Source organism: Quercus suber, unplaced genomic scaffold (assembly GCF_002906115.3).
Source record: "Quercus suber isolate HL8 unplaced genomic scaffold, Cork oak 2.0 scaffold_361, whole genome shotgun sequence".
NCBI classification, from domain to species: Eukaryota; Viridiplantae; Streptophyta; class Magnoliopsida; order Fagales; family Fagaceae; genus Quercus; species Quercus suber.
Window position 1 is genome coordinate 687,365 of NW_027069813.1, and position 22,642 is coordinate 710,006.

General features: G+C 34.0%; 3 protein-coding genes across 3 annotated transcripts; 2 read left to right on the forward strand and 1 right to left on the reverse strand.

Moving 5' to 3' along the window:
- Positions 1–636: 636 nt before the first annotated feature.
- Positions 637–6,930, forward strand: LOC112017715 (uncharacterized). The gene is made up of 7 exons (XM_024050167.2): positions 637–1,063; positions 4,097–4,497; positions 4,625–4,652; positions 5,352–5,425; positions 5,526–5,710; positions 5,886–5,966; positions 6,532–6,930. Exons 1-7 carry the CDS (start codon positions 898–900, stop codon positions 6,578–6,580), a joined length of 984 nt encoding a protein of 327 aa, XP_023905935.1. The 5' UTR covers positions 637–897; the 3' UTR covers positions 6,581–6,930.
- A 571-nt stretch (positions 6,931–7,501) lies between these two features.
- Positions 7,502–8,487, reverse strand: LOC112017714 (uncharacterized). Its single transcript, XM_024050166.2, has one exon. The coding sequence runs from the start codon at positions 8,376–8,378 to the stop codon at positions 7,830–7,832; it is 549 nt and encodes a 182-aa protein (XP_023905934.1). The 5' UTR covers positions 8,379–8,487; the 3' UTR covers positions 7,502–7,829.
- Positions 8,488–11,526: 3,039 nt separating this feature from the next.
- On the forward strand, positions 11,527–15,901 carry LOC112017703 (RNA demethylase ALKBH9B). Its single transcript, XM_065760279.1, is given in 7 exon segments — positions 11,527–11,834; positions 11,837–11,929; positions 12,112–12,654; positions 14,054–14,139; positions 14,281–14,591; positions 14,746–14,817; positions 14,924–15,901. Coding segments are annotated over 7 exon segments (1,500 nt in total). The 5' UTR covers positions 11,527–11,731; the 3' UTR covers positions 15,216–15,901.
- The last annotated feature ends 6,741 nt before the right edge of the window (positions 15,902–22,642 follow it).

Consider the following 22,642-nt stretch of genomic DNA (forward strand, 5'->3'; position numbering starts at 1 on the left):
TATTAACAACGTTATATTAACCTTTTAATCAAAGTCTTCCAAAGGTGAAGGTATTTCTCGGTATGTTTCCATGTTCAATTAATTATTACTTCAAATCTCTTTTTTGATGATAAAAAAAAAAAAAAAAAATTATCAATTGAGCACTGGGATCTAGAAGATTAAGTGTGCGTGTGGGAAGTGCAAATAACGCATGTTTTGCATTTCTGGATTTTTTTTTTTTTTTTTTTTTTTTTCCGTGATTGTTGACTTTAGGGACATGAACAGTATATATACAGTGCACGCACAGTAATTTTTTCAACCCTTTTTCAACAACTTTTTAATCATGGGACTCAAAAATTTCATTTTTCAGCAACTTTTTTTATTAAAAATTAGTCTCACGATACTATTTATACATTTAAAAATTATTTTATTACAATATTTTTTAAATTTTTAACTGTATCCAAACTTGACTTAGTAAAGAAAGGAATATATCTATTAAAAAAAAAAGAATATTTTTTTTTAGCCAAACCCAAATTGTGTAAACAACTCAAGTGACATGTGAAAAGCCCAGCCCAAACAGTGGCAAACATCAATAGGAAGTGTAGTGGGCTAGGCACGTGAGAGAGGGAGGGATCCATATTCATATGGCAGTACTCGTCTGAGAGCTTAACTGATGGCTAGTTCATGACATGGTCATGACCATCCGGTATGTTCAGCCGCAGCAAATAGAAGCAAAAACAAAACAAAACAAATATGATGGTAACAGCAGCAGCACCATGTTTATATATATTAACTTTATCAGGGTCTAAACATTAACGTGGAAAAAACTATCAATCGATCTCTCTGGAGATACCATACTTAAAAACTTGAGAAATATATATATAGATTAAGATATATATAGAGAGGAAGAGAGAGAGAATGGGAGAAGGAAGAGAAGGAGATTGGGAGTGCAGTGGATGCAAGAACAGGAACTACGCGTTCAGGTCGTTCTGCAACAGATGTAAGCAGCCGCGGCTTCTCGTCGATACCAAAACCCCCGCTGACTCCAAGTGGCTCCCCCGTATCGGCGATTGGATCTGCACCGGTTAGTTTTCTTCATCTTTCTTCGATCTCTTTTTTTTTTTCTATTCTCGCTCTATTTCTTAATTTTTCGCATTTTTGCATATTAGAATTGATAGCTCCCTAGGTTTTATAATTGTTGATTCTCCAATTTTTAATGAGATAAGGAGCTTGTATGATTGATTGAAAGGTTGGGATGTTTCGTATGAATTGATTGTGCTGGTTCGGGTATTAGGATTTATGAGTATGTTGTGTTGAATTTTATTTGAAGTAGTAATTGCCCTAAATTAAAGCAGCTTCTATGCCAAGAGCCTTGTAGCTTAACTGCCACTCCTCCGTGAGGCGCACTTAAGGGGAAAGGGCTAGTTTAGGTGTAAAGCTCAATCACGCGCCGCTGATTGAATGTGAAACTGGGTAATATGCATGTTTCTAAAATATAATGTGGTATTTTGTAAGAAATTATTAATGGACAGTATGACTGTCATGTGATCAACTGGTGATATAAAGTTCAAATACAGCTTTTTTTATATAGTTCAAATGCGTCCATGATCAAAATGAAGTCCAATACTGAATTAAAAAGGATGTGGAATCTTCAGGAATTCATTTCTAAATTAGGATTTTTGATGAGATCTTGATGGATTGTTGAATAGGGTTTAATATGTAAGGGTTTAGGTAGGGTTAGGCAATAAAAAAGGATTGGTTCATAAATAAGTTTGATGGCTATTTGGTGTTAAAGTAATGTATAGAATGAGAAACAAAGCAAGATAAGCCCTAGGCAATCACCACTAGGTTTTCCATAGCAATCACAGTTAGCTAGGAGAAGGCAATCGCACCCTCAAAGCTTAAAACTAAGTTGCTACAATTTTGCTACATCCTTTGCTAGAAATAGGACTACTAATAACAAGTAAAAAGTACTTCAGAACTTCTAAACCAAATAGGAAAAGGACTCAAAATATAGAATAAGACTCGTGGGACTTTGGTATAACCAGTGACGGCCCATTTTAGATAATCTTGAAATTGCTAGATTGACCTAATTTCAGGAACACTTCATTAAAACTGATCCAGTAGCAAATAAACAATAAAAATTCAATTCAATTTAGACTAACTAAGCAAGGTCCCACAAGAGCTCTCTATCATCCAAAGCATACTAAATTAAAGTTTGAGCACTATAATGCTGGTACTAGACTAGAACTAGTTTCTCTCACCTCTAGTAAGTCTTCAAAGGGGGTTAACAGTTACATTCCCTATAACCTATTAAAAAAAAAAAACAGTTACATTCTTTATTATCTCTAAGACCCTAATGTAGAATAGAAGACTTAATGGGCTCTTATACCACTTTTGATGTTGGATCTTCAGGAATTAAACACTAAATTCGGGTTCGTAATGAACTATTGAACAGTTTTTGAATTGGGTTTGATTTTAAAGGTTTGGATAGATTGTGTTATTAAAAAATATTGGATCCTAAATGAGTTTGATAGCTGTTTGGAACGCAATGAATAGAATGAGAAATAAAGAAAGATAAACCCTACACAATCGCACCTACATTTCCTAAGCAATCCCACTTAACACTTAGGAAGGAGAAGGCAATCACACCTTCAAAACTTAATATAAAGCCATTATATAAGTTATTCTAAATAAACTATTCCTAAAAAGACTAATACTCTCACGGGGCAGAGTCGGTAAAGCGGTGTATGAAATTTTTGCCCTACTATTTGCCTCACTCTTGATCTCATATTGAACCTCTTCAACTCCTGTAGCTCTAGTACTCCCACTCAAGGACTGTGTGGTTAGTTTGTGTGGTCCCTTAGATATTCACACTCTTTGTATATTAATTATCCCCCAAAAGAAAAAAAAATTTGTCATTGTCAAATCAAGAGCCCATACTAATAGCGTTTACATCAAACAGTTAAATTATTTTCTTAAAACATAATAATAATAATAATAATAATAATAATAATAATAATAATAATAATAATAAAGTGCACATGTTAAAAATTTTCAATGAAGTGTGCTGCACGGCACTTTGCCTTAGGCGCAAAGCACTTAAGGCTTGGCACTTTTCACTTTAAGCACGCTTTACCAACACTGTCAGTGAGGCTTGCTTGCTTCAACCTTTTTTCTCTATACGATATACTTTGTTCAAATGGTTTAATGGTTAAAGCTTGTGGAAGGTCTATTTATAAATTTGTTTAGTATGTGCAAGTTTTCATCACAGGAAATATCATTAAAATTATTCTCCTTCTACTTTTCTCAATTTACTGGCTTAGAACTGACAGATTATTGGAACTGAGGAGTTATAAACATTTTAACCACTCAAAATTTTAGTGAGTTAGTTTGGTATGCTTAGGAAGTTATATATGGACTTTATCAAAGACATAGATCTGTGTGTGTTTGGGACTAGCTTATAAGCTAGTTTTTTGCTTTTATGTACAGTTTTTTAAAATTTCACTTTTTCAGAGTACAAGTATACCTTAGCACACTTTCAGCAAAAAGCTAAATAAGTTATTCCCAAATGGAACTGTGTACTTTAATGTCAAAAAATTCTATGGTGTAGTTTGCAATCACAAATGAAGTGGCCTTTTTGCTAATAGTGCAGTAAGCCTACTGTTCTACATGTTATTAGAGAACATAAACATATCTACTGAAAATAATTGCAATTAGGTGAGTTCTATAATTGTCTGGAAGTCAAGATAGTTCTGAATTTAAAGGCAAGTTTTTGAGACTATGAAATTGTTTTCTAATGTTGTCTCTTATGATGGGTCTTGTAGTGACTAGGATTTATATATTTTCCAGCAATGCCATTAACATTTTAGATGGATATCTAATAAATGGGGAAGTTGTTTATCAAGTGAAAGCATGACCATTTCTGCCATTTGCCTATTTGGTTTGTAATTTTTTTGTCAAGTTGAAATCAGAACTTGCTATCAATTAGGTTGAGGCGTTTGTGTTTTTTGTATGTGTATTTTGGTATGGGATGGACTGCGTGGTGTGCGTATTCTTGGCTTGCTTTCTCCCCTGCTGCATTGTGGGTTGGGTGTGTATGGAAATGGATCAATAGGTTGCACTAACAACAATTATGCATCAAGAGAAAAGTGCAAAAAGTGCGGGCAACCAAAGGAGGTAGCAGCAATGCCAGCAATTGCAATGCCTGGAGCTTCTCTCCCGACTTATTCACATTATTTTGCCAGGGCCCAAGGAGGACCAGAACAAAAGATGAATATTGGATTAATTGGCAATGGAGCTCCACAGCAGGCACTTCCTTTGAGCTCCAACTGGTCTGTAGGAGGATCTGATAATTATGGAGTTCAGCCTGCTTCTGCATGGCCCTTAAGTGGTAACCATAATTCTTTACTTCCATACCCAGACCCTGCTAATCAGCTTCTTTCAGTTCCAAAAGGATGGCGCAATGGTGACTGGATTTGCACCTGTGGCTTCCATAATTACTCTTCACGTGCCCAGGTATGACTGCACTCATAGAACAATCCTGGAATTTAACTTTATTCTTAAAATTGATTGCATATAAGATTTTAGATATGTGCTATTTGTTACTATTATGTATCTGATCCTGCTTTGATTTTTGTTTCAGTGCAAAAAATGCAATGCTTTTCCACCAGGTACACTCTCTTTTGGTCAGCGTAGTTATAAGAGTATTGTTTATTAGTCGCATTTGGCCACAGATTTTCTGTATTTATCATTTTTGTTTTTTTAAAAACAGCTATAATGTGATGATTGTGTGTTACAAATAGTTGGTTAACAAAAAGTAGGGATTATCTTCGTTGGTCATCTTGGTTTTCTTTTTTTTCTTTTTTTTGGTGGTGGTGGTTGTGGGGGGGGGGGGGGGGGTGTGGGGGGTGGGAGTGTGATTTGAATTCTCTACGATAATGGCTTAGGACCAAATTGCATCTCCTATAAACCAAGGGGTAGAGGGTGAAGTCTTGGGTTCACTTTGTTGTGATATATTTACCTATAAAAAATTATTGGGATCCTCTCTCTTTTATTTAAAATGGAGAGAGTCTATTTCATTGTGAAGATTTGGTTTTTCATACATATAAAGGTGTACATGGAGCCATGTTACTTAAAATCCTATTCCAGCAAATAAGGAATGATAATTGATTTTAAATGACATGGCATTATAGTCACCTTTATATGTATTACTTATTATAAAAAAAATTAAAAAAAAAAAAAAAAAAAAAGACCTTTAGATGTGTGAAATTTCCTAACTTTAGAATGGACCCACTCCATTTCAAATGCAAATGGAATGAGTTAATCTGTAACTGATATTGTATGTTGTTTTCCTCTTTTTGGATCCAAAGCACTTGGAACAAAGCGATTAGCATCTGATGAGTTTGTGCATGATTGGGATAACAAGAGATTGAATGTAGGACAGGTAAGGATTCTTTTTGTTGCATGGCATTTGGATCAATGCATTGTTGTTTTAATCTGGGTTTGACATGACAATTTGGTTTTTCCTTAATGTTGAATGACAGACAAATGGGCAGCTGCAATCATACCCAGTTTTTGATCAAATAATTGGGACCAGCACTGACCCAAATAACAGACTCTATGCTCCCTACGCCAATGTAAGCTCCAGTACTGCTACAAATTTGCAAGCACCTATGCTGCCCGTGCCATTTCCACAGCAAGCGACTACACCGACTCTGCTTGGAAAAGGGTAAATTTTTTACTGGATTTCTCCTTTTACATAGGCACACTCCATGTATCTAGGACCACTTGGGTACTTGTTTTCTTGTGAGACTATAGGTCTCTAGCACATGCATGCACTTTATCCTAGTGTTGAAGCCTACAAATTCTCTTGTGCTCAAGATTTTATTCTCTTCACTAAGCAGAGCAAAACAATGGCGTGATGGAGATTGGATGTGCACAACATGCAACAATCATAATTATGCATCCCGGTTACAATGCAATAGGTTAGTAACTCTCAACTTGTGAAGCTATAAAGGGATTTTGGCTGCTGTGGATATCTTTTGACTGATTTGCAGTAGTATGATTCCCAGTGAAATATTTGCACCTGATCTTTGTATGCATGACATTTTCTGTAAAAGCTCTACATGAAATAGTTACTGTCTTACATGTCACCCTGTGTGTGTATATGTCTATACATATGATAATTGTGAGACATTCACATTCAGATAACTCATATTTCAACATTTATCATCAGAGAAAATTTTTCTAAGTTTTTGTTTTTATATCCTCATTTCCAATTTGGTATATAATAATTATAATTACTATCAAAAAAAAGGCTGTCAATTTTTTAAAAAAAAAAGAAAAGAAAAGAAAGGCAGTTGTTAAACCATTTTTTTTAATTGACAAAAGAAATGCAGCCTGTTTAAAATTTGTTGGGAATTTTATGTCCGCATGATTTCTTTTTGTTAGGGAAATAGAAGAGAAAAAAGATGGTAATAAAATAGGAGGGAGGGGGGGAGTTTCTATTCATTTTAGTGTTGGACTGAATGTTGGCCTTGTCTTCTACAGGTGCAAGACTCAAAGAAATGCACTCTCTCAGCCTGTCAATGCCATGTAGCCACGAATATGTGATCTCTTTTGGGGTGTTGTATCTGTAATGGGTACCTGTTGAGGTTTTGTTTTGGCTTTTTGTTAGGTAATATGCTGGTGTAACATGAATCTGTTACGGGCTTGTTTTATTTCCATACGATAGACAATAGTCATAGTCATTCTAGAAATGTAGCATTAGTATTTCAATCCCTGAGTGTGTAATTGACAGCTTAGATTGTTTTCATTTGTTAGTGAGAGTGTTGGTGCGGCATGCAAGTTACAAGTTGCATGATTACTGTACGATATGTTTTGGTGACTATAGTCATGGGTTGGTGTTTTATAATGGCCAAAGCTACCTTTAAAGTTTTGTTCCCAAAATTGTTTCCTTTATTGGTTAAGTCTACACTTTCTTTTTTGCCACCAAAGTATGCATGAATGGAATGGAACGGAATAAGGTCCCTTCCATTTTTCTCCAAATTTTATATAGATATGAGACGTGTGACATTTGTTTGATTTTGTGTAGTTTACATAGATTTTTTAAAATGTCGTGTCTTACATTTGGGTTTATTTGGGAGGGGATCCAAATCAATTCCGCTGATGGAATCACCATTAATTTAATTGAGACTCCACTTCCCTCTTTGAGCTGTGAAGTTGCTCAAAAGTCATAGGTCACATGGTTTTCTTCCAAGAAAATAAGTTGTGCACGGTACCAAAAAGTAAGGGCAAAGGATTGTGGCTTTACAAGGAAATGTCATTAAAGAGTTTGTAATTGATATAGGGAAAAAAAAAATGCAATCACCATCTTGTGGATATTATGCGTTTATTTCCCTTAATAACAAGAAAATTTGTCACCATGAAGAAAATGTTACGAACACTGATTTTGAGAGACAATTTGGCAGCGTTTTAAATAATAAAAAATCCGTATTGATTTGTTAAATGCCAAGTGATATTTGACTCAATATAGTATTTGCTCAAATATAATGCAAAGTAGGGGAGAATGGGGTGGCAATAGTTGGAGCCTGAAGGATGCCATCATGCCATTGTCAAAGTCACAAAGGCATCTTTGGTGTAATACAGGCTAATTATTCTAAAATAAATATGAAATAAAAAGATCGTATGCTACCAAGTTACAACTTCCCAGATCATTATGAAGTAAAATGAGTAAAAAAAGTGCAACTTCCCACATTATTATCTGAATGCTGCAAAATTTTCTCTGTATAATTTGATGAACATAAAATTTTGGTTGCCTATCCTGAATTGTGGTTTCAAATTTCAATCTAACCCTTGAATACAGAAGATGGAGACAAAGGTGGAGTGTCCAACTGGTAAAGATTTAGAGAAGGACCCACAAACCGGAAGAGTATCCAACCTCCAATAACAATGAAGATAGAAGCATAAGCAAACTTGTTGAGCCAAAAAAGCAGGCCCTTCTCTCCCACATACAGCTCTATTGCTTTCTCAGGAATATTCATGTCCTCCCACTTCTTTGGAGGTTCTTCAACTTTCGCCTTCATGGCTTGACCACTGCCAGCAGCACCATCCTCAGCCTGCTGCCTTGACCGCCTTCTCGACGACCTTCGTCTGAATTTTATTTCCACGGGGTTTGGTGGAACAGGTGGTGGCTGTGCACTGTCTCCGCTGGTATTGTTGCTATTAGTATTACTACTTGTGTTGGTGCTATTGGTGATGATGGGACTTATTCTAAGCGGTTGTTTTCTGCAAGGTAGGAAGATTTGGCTTTGCCTGTGTGTTATTTTTGTGAAGATGAGGGTAGTTGATGATGGTGGTGATTTTGAAGAGAAGGGTTGGAGGAAATTAGTGCCCATTGCTTTGTAGAAGAAGCAACAACAGCAGCAGCAAAAGCTAGTGGTTGAATTTGCTTATCCGTCTTATCCTTTTTGGTGCAATTTGGTCAGATTTTTGGAAATCACTTTCTTTTTTTTTCTTTTTCTTTTTTTGTGGGGGGGGGGGGGGGGGGGGGGGTTGTTTGGGTTTAGTTTGGGTTGGAAGCAGGTTGGGCTTTTGGTGGGCTTTCGTTATTAACTGCGTAAAATAACCGTTTGGAATGGGGGAGATTGAGACCTTAACTCTGAAGGATGCTGATCATGCCATTGTCAATGTCACAAAGCCCTCTTTGGGGCAATAGAAACTAACTATTCTTTTCTTTTCTTTTTTGAGAAAGAGAAACTAATTCTTAAATAAATATGAAAAAAAAAAAGATCATATGCTACCGAATAGTTACAACTTCCCACATCAATCTATATATATAACCAAAACTAATAGAAAATTTGCTTAGAATCAAAATTAGGTTTTGTCTTTGTTAGTTTTCATATAAATTAAATTGTTTAGATTTTTTATGTTTTTTTTTTTTCCTGAATTAATGAGTATATTTTAATGAAAGACAATTTAATGTACAAATTTTAATTGACAAATAGAGTGCTAATATTTAAACGGCCAAGGCGAACATCACCAAACCAAATTGAGAAAAGAAAACATTTAAAAGAACCATTATAAAAGAGTCCTAATTCTAATAGGACTCGGTGAAGTTATTTATTTTTGGGTAATAGGTCTCATCACACTCCAAAATGCATAAATACTATTGGACAAACACATCAACTTCGATTTGTAGTAAATGAAAGTGTTGACACTAAAAAAAATACAAAAAAAAAAAAAACCTCTGAGCACATGCATAAAGAGTGCAAAGAAGCTATTAATTATAATTAGTCTCAACGCATGAAAATTGGGCTTTTTATTATTATTTAGTGTCATAATTTTTTCATTCATTTCAATTTAATGTTTACACTTTTGTCAAATAATATTTTGCATTTGCAAACTACTGATATAGTCAAAGTGTAATGAGGCTAGCACCAAAAAAATGAACACCTAAATAGTTTTGAAATCATATGTCCATGTGTGATTGTGTTCTTTTTTTTGGAGCCAACCTCATTATACTTCTGGTTGTATCAGTAGTTTGTAAATGAAAATATTATTGGACAAATGCATAAACTTTAAATTGGGATAAATAGAAAATTATGAGACTAAACCAAAGAAAAAAGTCTCATTGTACAAGCAAAGCGTGTATCAGTAGTTTGTAAATGAAAATATTATTGGACAAATGCATAAACTTTAAATTGGGATAAATAGAAAATTATGAGACTAAACCAAAGAAAAAAGTCTCATTGTACAAGCAAAGCGTGTATGATGAGGCGAGTTAAAGAGAAAGACTGATTGACTGTCGAGGATTTTTTGTAGCGAGATTGCAAATATAAGCATGGGTGGGTGGTTTTGTCTGTGTAGGTGGGGTGGGAAGTTTTTTTTTTTTTTTAGAAATAGGTGGGAAGTTTATATCTGTCTAGAACTCTAGTGGGAAGGAAAGGGAGATTTCTCAGGTAGTTTTTTGTTTTTTAAATTTGTTGAATTACAGTTTGAACCTCATTTTTTATTTTTTAGGGAGGTTTTAGCTAACAAAAGGCCTTAAGATATTTGTTAATAAACCATTTTAGAAAAAATTTAATACCACTTTCATGAGGAATATAAAAAATTGTAAAAAAAATCAACTATTTTTTCTTTTCTCATAAAAAGTTTTTAAAAATAGGAAAACCAATGCGTTCAAGACATTCGTTAACATTTCTTTTTTAAGAACAAGGAATGTCTAATTACATTAAGGGTATTTTTGACATTTTATAGAAATAAAAATTGTTTAATTTAGATTACATGAAACCCTATTATTAAGATACTAGACTCATCACATGCGTCTTTTTAGATTACAACAATGCTCTTTTTTATTTATTTATTTTTTTGGTTTAGCATTATAATGTTTAAAAGTGGTATATAAATAACTGTATGTGTATATATATCTATACTATATATCTATACTATATACAAGAAAAGAGATATTCTCCTCTTTGAATTAGACTTTTATATAAGTCAAAAATACTCTCATTAACGAAGAGTAACTTTATTTAGAAATAGGGTCATAAATGTCAAATAATAAATTTCATTTTGAATTCAAAAAGAAAACTCCTAAAATATAGGATTTTTTTCTCTTTCATGTTTAAAAAAAAAATTACAATTAACTGCTTATCTCTAAAGTTTATTCTTTTCATTTGTTTGAAAAATAAAAATATATATTTCTAAATTATAATAAATGCAAATTATTAACCTTTACTTTAAAAAAAAAAAATAGAAGAACCTTTGAGCAAGCACAACGTGCATGCTTAGAGGCTAGTGTGTGTGTGTATATATATATATTAAGAAAGAAATAAGGTAATGTGGAATAATGTTTAAAAATGAGATAGAAGTAGTGTCCTAATTTTTATGATATATATATATATATATATTATGTGATAGTTGATAAAAGCTTGAAAGTCTAAAATTTAGGAAGTTTTAAAAAATAGTAAACTATTCTTTTAACTATTTGTGTTTTTAAATTTAAAATTATTTAACTAAAATATAAAGTTATTTTTTGGATTCTAAGAATTTTTACGATGATATTTTTCTATACAAAATGATGAAACTCAAATAAAGAATCGTCTTATTAATAGTGTAAAAGATTAAATATTTATTTTAATTTATTAAGATAATTTAGTGTATATAAAATTTAAAAAAAAAAAATTTTGGGAGTGGGACAATTTTAAAGTTCTAATTCAATTAAAATGCATTCTCAAAAAAGTAAAAAAAAAATATATATATATATATATATATATATGTGAGCTACTTTTTTATTGTCTCAAAGAAACTATTTACGTACTCTGGGAAACTTTTTACAGTTCCACGTTGAAGACAATTAGCGTGAGTCGAAGGAGTAATTCCTGGACAACAAAAAAGTAGCCCACAAATATATATATATATATATATATATATAATACGGAAATAAAAAAGCTCTCAAAAAAAAAATACAGAAATAAAAAAGGATTCGAATCTTTTCTTGTAAAGGATGGAACTGTTAATTTCCACAAAGACCCACCCATCACACAATAATAATGACACACGTATCCGATTCCGAATTTAACAAAAGACCTCACCTCACAAAAATTAATTCCGCATCGAAAAAAAGGACTTCACCGACGGCGACCGCCACAATCACAACACAAACAAAATTGATATATATAAAAGTCAATAGTCACAACCCCTCCTCTTCCTTCACAACAATCGATCCGTGTCTGTAGTAGTAGTAGCCATGAGCGACGACCAACCCGAGCCCCGACCCAGAGACCCGTTTCTTCTCAACTACAAGCCGTCGGAGCTCCGAATCGCCTCGGAGTTTCTGTCCACGTGGGCACCTTCCTCTCCAAAGATCTCTGCCAACACTGTACTCAAACTCTCTCCGATCGTATTCGCTCCCTCGACCTTGGTAACTCTACTTTTGCTTTCCAAAGTTTTTTTTTTTTTTTTTTTTTTTTGGGGTTACTTTTTCTTTATTATCGATTTTGCTTTGTAGTTTTTGTGGGTTTGGTTGGATTTCGGTTAGGGTTTTTGTTAAGCTTTATTGTTTATATATGAACTTGTTTCTGAATTTTTATAATTGGGTTTTAGAACTTGACTCCCATGCTGAGCAAGAACGCACAGAAGAGAATTCGAATGCTGAGAATTCAAATAGCCTCGGGATGAGTGACGATCATGATGATAACTGTGACACCAATTCGATTGGTAGTTGGAAAGATGGGTGGAACGGGGGCTCTGAACCCGTTGTGGGGCCGTCTACGAGTGGCTCGCCACGGCTTGAAACTCCCCCAAGCCAACAAAAGAAGTCCTGGGCCGACATGGAGGAGGAGGAAGACGAGTTCGAGCAGGAGGAGGAGGAGGAGGACTCTAATACCAGCAAACGTGTTGTTGATTTGAATGCTGCCACTGGAGAATTGAGGATATCTAAGGTTGTGGTGGAGAAGCCGAAGCTGCCCAGGGAACAGAGAGAGTACATTCGGTTCATGAATTTGCAGCGAAAGAAAGACTTTATTTGCTTGGAAAGAGTTAAGGGAAAGATTGTTAATATTCTCGATGGACTGGAGCTTCACACTGGTGTTTTTAGCGCCGTGGAGCAGAAGAGGATTGTGGACCATGTTTATCAACTTCAGGAGATGGGGGCAAAGGGAGAATTGAAAGGTTAGTTCGGCCTTACGGCTCTGCTTGTTTTTAGCTATTTTGAGTAATTGTGATGGTATTGAAGGTTGTATGTCAATTGTTGTTGCACTGCCTGCTATGCAGATGACCAAATAATGTTTATAGGAATTAGGCATTAGATTAGGTCAGAAGCATAAGAGTCATTGATTCTTTTGCTTACAACAAGCGAGAGGAGCGGGAATTCAAACCCAAGTTCTGCCCATGGGAAGAACTAGGTGGTGCCACTAAGCTATAAGGCTCATGGCAATTTGTGTTGAACATTTAAGATGGATCTGTATTTGACAATGCTGGTGTTTTATGTAATTTAGAGATGTCTCTGGTGTCCAGTCTCAATAATTGTCTCCAATTTAAATTGAAGTCAGCTACTCTCATCGTGTTAAACCCGGTTGCGGCTGAATTACAGACCAAACTCTTGCCATGGAAAGATATTTTGTCTTAATGATTAAGTTCTTATCGTATTTACAAATCGCTCATCCATGCCTGCTGAGCTATATAGCTCATTCATTATTTGATTTGGTTTTATCATAGTACTTTCTACCCCACATAGGTGTTGATCTGGTTGTGGTTGATTATTGTCATCCAACTGTTTAGTCTATGTGATTGTCAGTTTAGTGATCGATGAGAATGTTCTTGTTTTTGTTTGTTTGGAATCATAGGGTAGGTAAGAGGCTTGGACCAAGAAGTCTTGAATGGGCTTTGGATCAAAACATATGGTCAAGGTCCAAGATTATAAGATACTATATATTTCTGGTTTAATGTCCTTTCCCTAGTAATTATTTGATAATATGACCTGAGGTTCACATGTGCCCAATTAATGGTCAAGTGGTAAAAGATCTAAAACTTTTCAAAAACCATATACCGTTTGCCTATGCAGTATGTTAAATTGGTTTGTCTTTGTTTTGTTATTGTAAAAGCAATAGGGATTCACCCTGTAGGCCATACTCTTTGGCAGATGTAAGCATTGGTGTAACCTGTGTATAATGGTCTATACCTTGGTTTGACATGGTACTTATTTGGATGAACTAAACAGTCATTTGATTGGTAGTGCCAGTGTTTTATATCCTGACTTCCTATGTTCTTCTGTTAGTTCTTCTCCTTTCATTTGTTAATTATTTGGTTAATACTATGGTTAAGGTATACATTTTGATTGTTGACCTGGATGCTATAAATAAGCAATGATCAAATTTTGATTTATCCATGAATTGGTTTGGGTGGGAATTTCTTTTTATTCTTTCTTTAAAACTTTTTTTTTAATAGGGTCAACCCCAATGTTTTGGAACTAAGGTTTTGTTGTTGTGTAATAATTGGGAAATATAAATATATATATATATATATATATATATATTTAAACATTATTTATGTATTTCTAAACTTTTTGCAGACCGGACATATTCAGCACCCAGTAAGTGGATGAAGGGTAAGGGGCGTGTAACCCTCCAATTTGGGTGCTGTTACAATTATGCAATAGTAAGTCCTTTTGACTACCTGCCCTATCAATCATGTTTTATTATGGGTCTCAGTAATTATTATGCTCCGACAGCATCAGTAATCACAGAAAGAATTCTAATAAATAATAGAATGTTAAAACTTCCACTCTTCTTGTGGCAGGATAAAAATGGTAATCCACCTGGCATCCTCCTGGATGAACTTGTAGATCCTATACCTCATCTTTTCAAGGTGATCATTAGGAGGCTGGTCAAATGGCATGTACTTCCTCCAACCTGTGTACCTGATAGTTGCATTGTCAATATCTATGAAGAAGGGGATTGTATACCTCCACACATTGACAACCATGATTTTATGCGGCCTTTCTGTACTGTGTCATTTCTAAGTGAGTGTAATATTCTTTTTGGATCAAACTTGAAGATTGTGGGTGCTGGTGAGTTTGCGGGTCCCTATTCCATCCCCCTGCCATTGGGGTAAGTATTATGATCTGAATTTTTTTCCTGCATTTTATGTCCTTCCTACTATTATTTTCTGCAGCTTGTTACTTGTCATAACATTTTCTTATTTCAAAGTTTTATTGTTCCTTTGTTTTTGTATTGGAATAATTTTGTCGGTTTTTTACTCCAGATCTGTTCTTGTCTTGAATGGAAATGGGGCTGATGTGGCTAAGCATTGTGTGCCTGCCGTTCCTTCAAAGAGGTATTGGTTTGAACTGTACATCACCATTCTTGTTTACTTTAACTTCTTCTACAGATGGCATTGCTTTTTTCAATCCACTTACATTTTATTGTTATAATTTTCTTAGGATATCAATCACATTTAGAAGAATGGATGAATCCAAACGACCAACTGGGTTTGTTCCAGAACCTGATTTGCAGGGGATTCAACCATTGTCATATGAAGAGGACAAAGCACAGAAGTTAAATGCTACAAAACCTGAGTACCATATGAAAAAACAGTCCGTTAGGAGAGCAGTTAACATGGAAGCAAGGGGATCTGCTGAGAGAAGTTACACCTATATAGAGCCTCGTGAATCAACTTGGAGTCGACGAGGGCCTGCAAATAGGCGGAGAGTTGGGTTGAATCTGAGCAGTTGATGAGTGCAGCATTACAAAGAGCCAACCCCCTGTGGGTTTTGTGTTATTTTTCTTTGGTCATTTTCAGCTGTGGAAAGCTGATCATCAATTGTGTGCAGTGGTTTTCTACAGATGAGTTTGAATCCTGCCATTTCCACTGTTTGGTGTTTGAAAGAGCTATGGAGAGGATTTGACTGCTCTTTAGTTGTGTCAAAGGCTGTCTTATTATGATTCTTATACAAGCAATTGTGTGGATATATTTTTGACTGAAATTGGAAGTTCAAGTGAGGGACAAGTTTGTGAAGGTCATAAAGTTGGTTTATTAATAAAATCAGAAATGCATTGGACATGCCGTTAGAAGTTATGCAGCCGGAATCTCTGGATAGTCTGGATTGATTACACAGTCATCCTGATGAATGACCGATTGTGAGCTAGCTAGGGTAGTGTTATTGGATTTTTAGCTTGAAGCGTGGCTGGATTGAAACTGCTTGCTTGTGACAGATCGTTTTTTTTTTTTTTAAAGATTCCCATGGTGCAATGGTTAAATGTTTGTATAATTTTACTGATATGATATTATGAAGTATTTTTTCCATTATTTTTTCCCGGCATGTGCGTGAGTATTTCATTTGTAAACTGTGAGGTTCACTCTAATTGCTTTTCTATGCACTTTCTATTAATAAAACTAGGATTTGGAGATTTTGATTGAATTCTTCATTGTCTATTTGCATTCAAACTTCTTATTAAATCTCTGGCGTGAGTATTTCATTTGTAAACTGTGAGATTCACTTTAATGGCTTTTCAATGCACTTTCTATTGATAAAACTAGGAATTGGAGATTTTGATTGAATTCTTCATTGTCTATTTGCGTTCAAACTTCTTGTAAAATCTCTGGCGTGAGTATTTCATTTGTAAACTGTGAGATTCACTTTAATGGCTTTTCAATGCACTTTCTATTGATAAAACTAGGAATTGGAGATTTTGATTGAATTCTTCATTGTCTATTTCTTGATTGAATTCAAGCTTATTAAATCTGGCAGGTTGAGATTGAGTACATGTGCTGGCGAGTTCAGCAATTAAAATTTGGAAAAAATTTCTTTGTAATTAATATTTGAGATGAGATTGAAATGATACAGGTTGCTGCATTTGAAATGAGTTTGAAACTTACTAGCAACGGTATTGCTTGTGAGTTTGTTAGAAAGAGGTGTTGTTTGGTACGAGTTGGGTTCTTATTCATTTTCAATTTTTTATACTCATTTTTTTTTCTCAAATTTTATACTTGTTTTCTATTTCCAACTCATTTTATATTTGGCACAAATTTTCTTGTCTACATTTTTTTTGTTTTCACTTTTTAATTAAAAATTCAACACAAACTTTATTATTTTTTCCCGGCATGTGCGTGAGTATTTCATTTGTAAACTGTGAGGTTCACTCTAATTGCTTTTCTATGCACTTTCTATTAATAAAACTAGGATTTGGAGATTTTGATTGAATTCTTCATTGTCTATTTGCATTCAAACTTCTTATTAAATCTCTGGCGTGAGTATTTCATTTGTAAACTGTGAGATTCACTTTAATGGCTTTTCAATGCACTTTCTATTGATAAAACTAGGAATTGGAGATTTTGATTGAATTCTTCATTGTCTATTTGCGTTCAAACTTCTTGTAAAATCTCTGGCGTGAGTATTTCATTTGTAAACTGTGAGATTCACTTTAATGGCTTTTCAATGCACTTTCTATTGATAAAACTAGGAATTGGAGATTTTGATTGAATTCTTCATTGTCTTTTTGCATTCAAACTTCTTGTTAAATCTAGTGTGAGTATTTCATCTGTAAACTGTGAGATTCACTTTAATGGCTTTTCAATGCACTTTCTATTGATAAAACTAGGAATTGGAGATTTTGATTGAATTCTTCATTGTCTATTTCTTGATTGAATTCAAGCTTATTAAATCTGGCAGGTTGAGATTGAGTACATGTGCTGGCGAGTTCAGCAATTAAAATTTGGAAAAAATTTCTTTGTTATTAATATTTGAGATGAGATTGAAATGATACAGGTTGCTGCATTTGAATGAGTTTGAAACTTACTAGTAACAGTATTGCTTGTGAGTTTGTTAGAAAGAGGTGTTGTTTGGTACGAGTTGGGTTCTTATTCATTTTCAATTTTTTATACTCATTTTTTTTTCTCAAATTTTATACTTGTTTTCTATTTCCAACTCATTTTATGTTTGGCACAAATTTTCTTGTCTACATTTTTTTTGTTTTCACATTTTAATTAAAAATTCAACACAAACTTTGAGTTTTTTTTTTTAAATGCCAATATATTCATTTTCAAAGAAAATAAAAAGGGCAAAAAGGTGTATTTATTTTTTATATTCAAACTCATTTTTTTGGATACTGAAGTCTGAAATTGAAAACTTAGTACAAATAAAGCCAAACCAGTTTAGTCAAATCCTAACATTGAATATAAAAAAATAAAAAAATAAAAAAACTCATTTTCACATTTGAGAGTGTTTGGTAAGTTGTTTTAAATACATAATTTGGATATAAAATTCATCATACACAGATTTAGTATTGTTTTCTACCTTTTTTTTTTTCACTTACACACTCGCATTAGTCAGGTGGGGTCCTTTGTGTTTTCACAATATTTACGAAATTTCCACTGTATTGGTTTTTATGATTTATTTTTATTTTTTTATTCAAATCCAATATTTAGAATACTAAAAATGAAAACTGGATAAGAATTCTTAAATCAAATTTGTGATAGATCCCACTAAAAACTGAAAAAGAAAACAAAAAATAATATTTTTTTCACTTAATAGCCTCTCAACATTTCCTTGAATTCAACCCATAAGAGTCTCATTCCTTTTTTATAACTTCTAACGTTTTTAGACTTTGTGTGTGTGTGTGTGTGTCTCTCTCTCTCTCTCTCAATTTTAACTTTTCCAGATTGTGCAATTTGTTTGATTTTTGACACTATAATTAGGCTTGTTCAGCCACCATCCGCTGCCAATGGAACCGCCCCTCACCGCACCAAGCCACCTCCCTTAGAGCTCCACCCCAGGTGTTCGGTGCGGTGGTTGGCAACGTTTTCCAAGTACTTCGCCACTAGGTGCGGTGAGCAGTGGTGAGTTTTGCCCACCAACAAAGACCGAATTGCACCACCTCTATGTGTGTGTATATATATATATATATATAATGTTTGAGTGGGATAAAGAAAGCTTCGAGGAGAGAGAGAGAGAGGCGACTGAATCTAAAGGTAGAAGAAGAAAAAGAAATTGATGTTAGGGTTGAGTTAGGTTATACGTTTATAAATCAAAGTCATTTTTTGGTTTTATTTTTTAAAATTTCTACTGCTAAAACAAAGTAATTTTTGGGTTTTAATTTTTAAAATTTCTTATGCTAAAATGACGTCGTTTTGGACTTAAAAAAGTAAAATTAAACTATGGAACAATGTCGTTTTATGTTAGATTAAATTTCTTAATTTTCCATTTATATTAAACAACCTCTCATTCTCTCTTTCCTCACAGCTGCTTTCTCTCTCTTTCCCTCTCCTTAGCCTTCGCCACTTGCTGGCTGCCACCATCATCTGCCACTTCAATGCCTCCATTCTCCAAGCATCTTTCTCTCCTCTAACTTTTTTCTCATAGCTATTCTTTGGAAGTTTCAAGAGAAGGTTTTGATGGTCGATACCTAGGGCTACTATGCTTCTCATTGCTACTTGGTATGTGAATTTATTTGATGCTCAATACCTAGGATACTAACTATGTTTTGCCTTACTATGATTTTTAGAAAGATTGTGAATTTATTTGACATATTTTGTGCGTGTATCTAAGAAATATTGTGAATATGTTTTTTAATGAATATTTGGATTGTTTTATAATTGTTTGATGTGGATTGAAGCTTTTTTTTTTTTTTTTTATAAATATTTTTGGTTATTGGTTTTAACCTAACTAACCGCACCGAACTAAAATGGTGCACCGCACCTTGTGTAGACCGATTTCCACCCCTCCACAAGTGAGGTGCAATCAGGGTTGAAGGGAAACTGCACCCTATAGATGCAATGCAAAAAGCCTCCAAAAATCGGTCACACCGCACCGTGTACAACCCTAACTATCATTATGAGAAATGCCTTTCCTTATCATGCATATGCATTGGGTTTGGCTCTCTCTCTCTCTCTCTCTCTCTCTCTCATAGACATAGGGGATGCGTAAAGGTGTTTGTTTCTTTGGCATAATAGTCATGGTCTTCTTTCTATCTTTGATCAACTTTTGGACTTTGATTTCTGTCTCTCTCTCTCTCGTCTTATCTAAAATCCTGAGCTACTTACCTCATAAAAGGGATTGCCCTAGTGTGTAAAACCGCAGTGGTACACCCCCTATTCTCTTGGTTAATCATCTCTCTCTCTCTCTCTCTCTCTAGACTGCTACTATAGTCTCATTTTCATTTGCTTGCTGTCTTACTAAGTCTAAGATAAAAAACCATAATATAGAGCAAACCCTAGCCACAAGTTTTTGTTTTGCTGTTTTGAAGCATTTATTTATTATGTGACAGCAGAGTCATTTCTTGGTAAAGCACAGCAAAATTATGGGAGAACCCAGATAAGAGAGACATGTTTAATTTTTTTACTGATAAGACAATATTTCCCTTTCTTTCATTCTCTCAAACTGAACCAATACATATTTGGTTTAAGGAAGTCATAGATCTACCCCCTTAATAATTGTACTCCTAGGAAGATATTATGCAGTGTGTAAAGGATGATATGGAATTGTTCTGATACTTATGATCACAAGCTGCTACTTACATAATGGAGCTGCTACTTACATAACGGAGTTTGTGGAATGTGATTATTGTTGAATTAGTGGATCTTTTGAACTCAAAATAGGATCTGTGCCATTGGAAGTGACTTGGATTCACGAGGATATTAAGTTGATATAGGAATATTTTGTTAGTATATTCTTTGTTATTATTTCTTTACGATGTATTCATGTTGCTCTAGTTTTTGCTGTTGTTGCAAAAGAGAATGAGGAGAATGCTCATTTTTTCTCTTTCCAATTGTATAATGTGTTATTAAATTAATAAAGTCTACTATCTTTTCCTCTCCAAAAAAATTAAAAATAAAAACTCTCACAAGAACAACAAAACAAAATCACAACACACAAAGCTGAGTATGGCTTCTTTTTTTCCAGCAACGTGGGACAAACTGAGATTTTCCTACTTAACTGTCACCAAGCCATGAATCTCGCTTTACTTTCCCTTCTTAAAACACTTCAAGCCGCTTCCCTCACTCGACTTTCCTTTCTTAAACCACTTCAAGCCGCTTCCCTCCTCTATCTCGGTGTCAATTTATATTTTTCTGCATGTTGTTAAAGTTGAGACTTACTATAATCATTATTATATTAACAGCACTTCATAATCTACTTCTGAATTTTGAATCTTTTGTTGGTTCGAGTACAAATCTTTTGTCTCATTCTTCATATTTCACTCTATACTCCACAAATGTAAACATGCATGTTCTCACTAGCTAGCAACCAGGAGCGAAGCCAGGAGTTTTTATTTTGGGGGGCCAAGTGGCAACATTAATATATTTATCGAGACAAACCTCCACCCACATATATATGTACACACATGCCTTTTTATTATATACACACACATATATATATACACACACTTTTTTATTTGATAAGTTATATATATACACACACCTAACAACAACAAAAAGCTTAGTATTTTCAATCAAAATTATGTTTGATAGCTATCTTTCATAAAATATAATTCATTTTTACAATTTTCATAGTGAAATTCTTAAAAAGTTTTATTTTCAATACAAATGATAAAATTTTATACTAAAGTAAGTAAACAAATCTTTCAATTGAACTAATGAAATTTTCAAAAACATGAATGATCTAAAAATTGGAGAAATAAGTTAGGCTTCAAACATATTTGAAGCTATCTTGCTTTAACCCATTATGTGGCAACTAAAGAGACATTTCATGTGTAGTTTTAGTGACAAGATTTTTTCTAATGAGTCAATAACTTGTTAATCGCTACATAATGGGTTGAAAAAATAGATTCAAACATATTTAGTGCCAAACTTTATCAAATATTTAACAAGATATAAGAGCACATTTTAAAATAAAAAAAAATAGAATTGTGAAAAATAACATCATATCTCTATTACTACTGGACCAATTATCACATGAGTGGTACACCCCACATGTGAGCTCATGCTTACATGTTGTGGGTGGGAGGCGTCTTTCCCCGATGTGAGATTGAGCAAATTCGTGAGGGTTTTCACCCAAAGCGGACAATACCTTTTAAGAGAGAGGTTCTTCCCTCCACAAGCATCATTGGACTAATTCAAATATTTGAGAGGACTACCACTGCACACCCTTACTGTAGTGGTTACTTCACAAGTATAAATATTTGTGGGGTGTGGGGAGCAAGGGCCAAGGTTCAAGTCTCTATGAGGAAACTTTACACACGTATATACTTAGATTAGGCTAGAGTAAAATTTCTATCTTGTATAAATATATATATATATATATATTAAAAAGAATTTCAAAATTTGGGGGGGGGGGGGTGGGGGGGGGGGGCATGGCCTCCACCCTTGTACATAGCTCCGCCCCTGATAGCAACCAGTTTTAAATTTCGTATTTTCTCGTACATATTCTCACTAAAAATATATTCAAAATTTGCTTACTTATCATTCAAAAGTCCTTAAATTAAAATTTTCTCCTACATATATTGGACGTTCATCTTTAATGCTCAGTCTCTCTTCCTCCCTTCTTCCCCACTTACTCACCCCCACAACAAATTCATGACCATTCCTTCTTCTTTCCTATTTTTAATGGTTTAGAATTCACTAAAATCAACTTGTGGGGGATTAAAGCAATACAAAGTGGAGGAAGGTATGCATCTTTCTATTCCCTTTTTCTATCTTACGCACATCCTACAATTAATTGAGAACAACTATTATGAATGTTTTTTTTTTTTTTGGTGAATTTTTTTTTAACTCTACTTGTTGAGTGACATGCATATTTGTATTATACATAATTATATTAGGAAGAAGAATAATAAAGATTACATTTTTAATACGGCTTTAAATCAAAGTTAGTGGGAAGGAAGAATCCAATGATTTGATAGGTGACATGAGTCTTGAGACTACAATAATTTGTTATAAGCGTTCCTTAATGTCTTGGGAAAAAAATCAATTTTGTCATGATGCACCCAAACAATTTGGAAGTACAAGTATCAATTCTAATGAACTCAATTATTGGTATTTTGTAGCTAGGTGCAACATTTTTTTCCCTCTTTTTGAGTTTCAAATCTGATGGTCTCAAATCTCAACATCACGAGTTAAGAATTGTGAGAATAATTCTTTCAAAAAAAAATTTGAGAGTAATTATCCTAACCTTAATTTGGTAATGTATATTAATATTATGTACTTA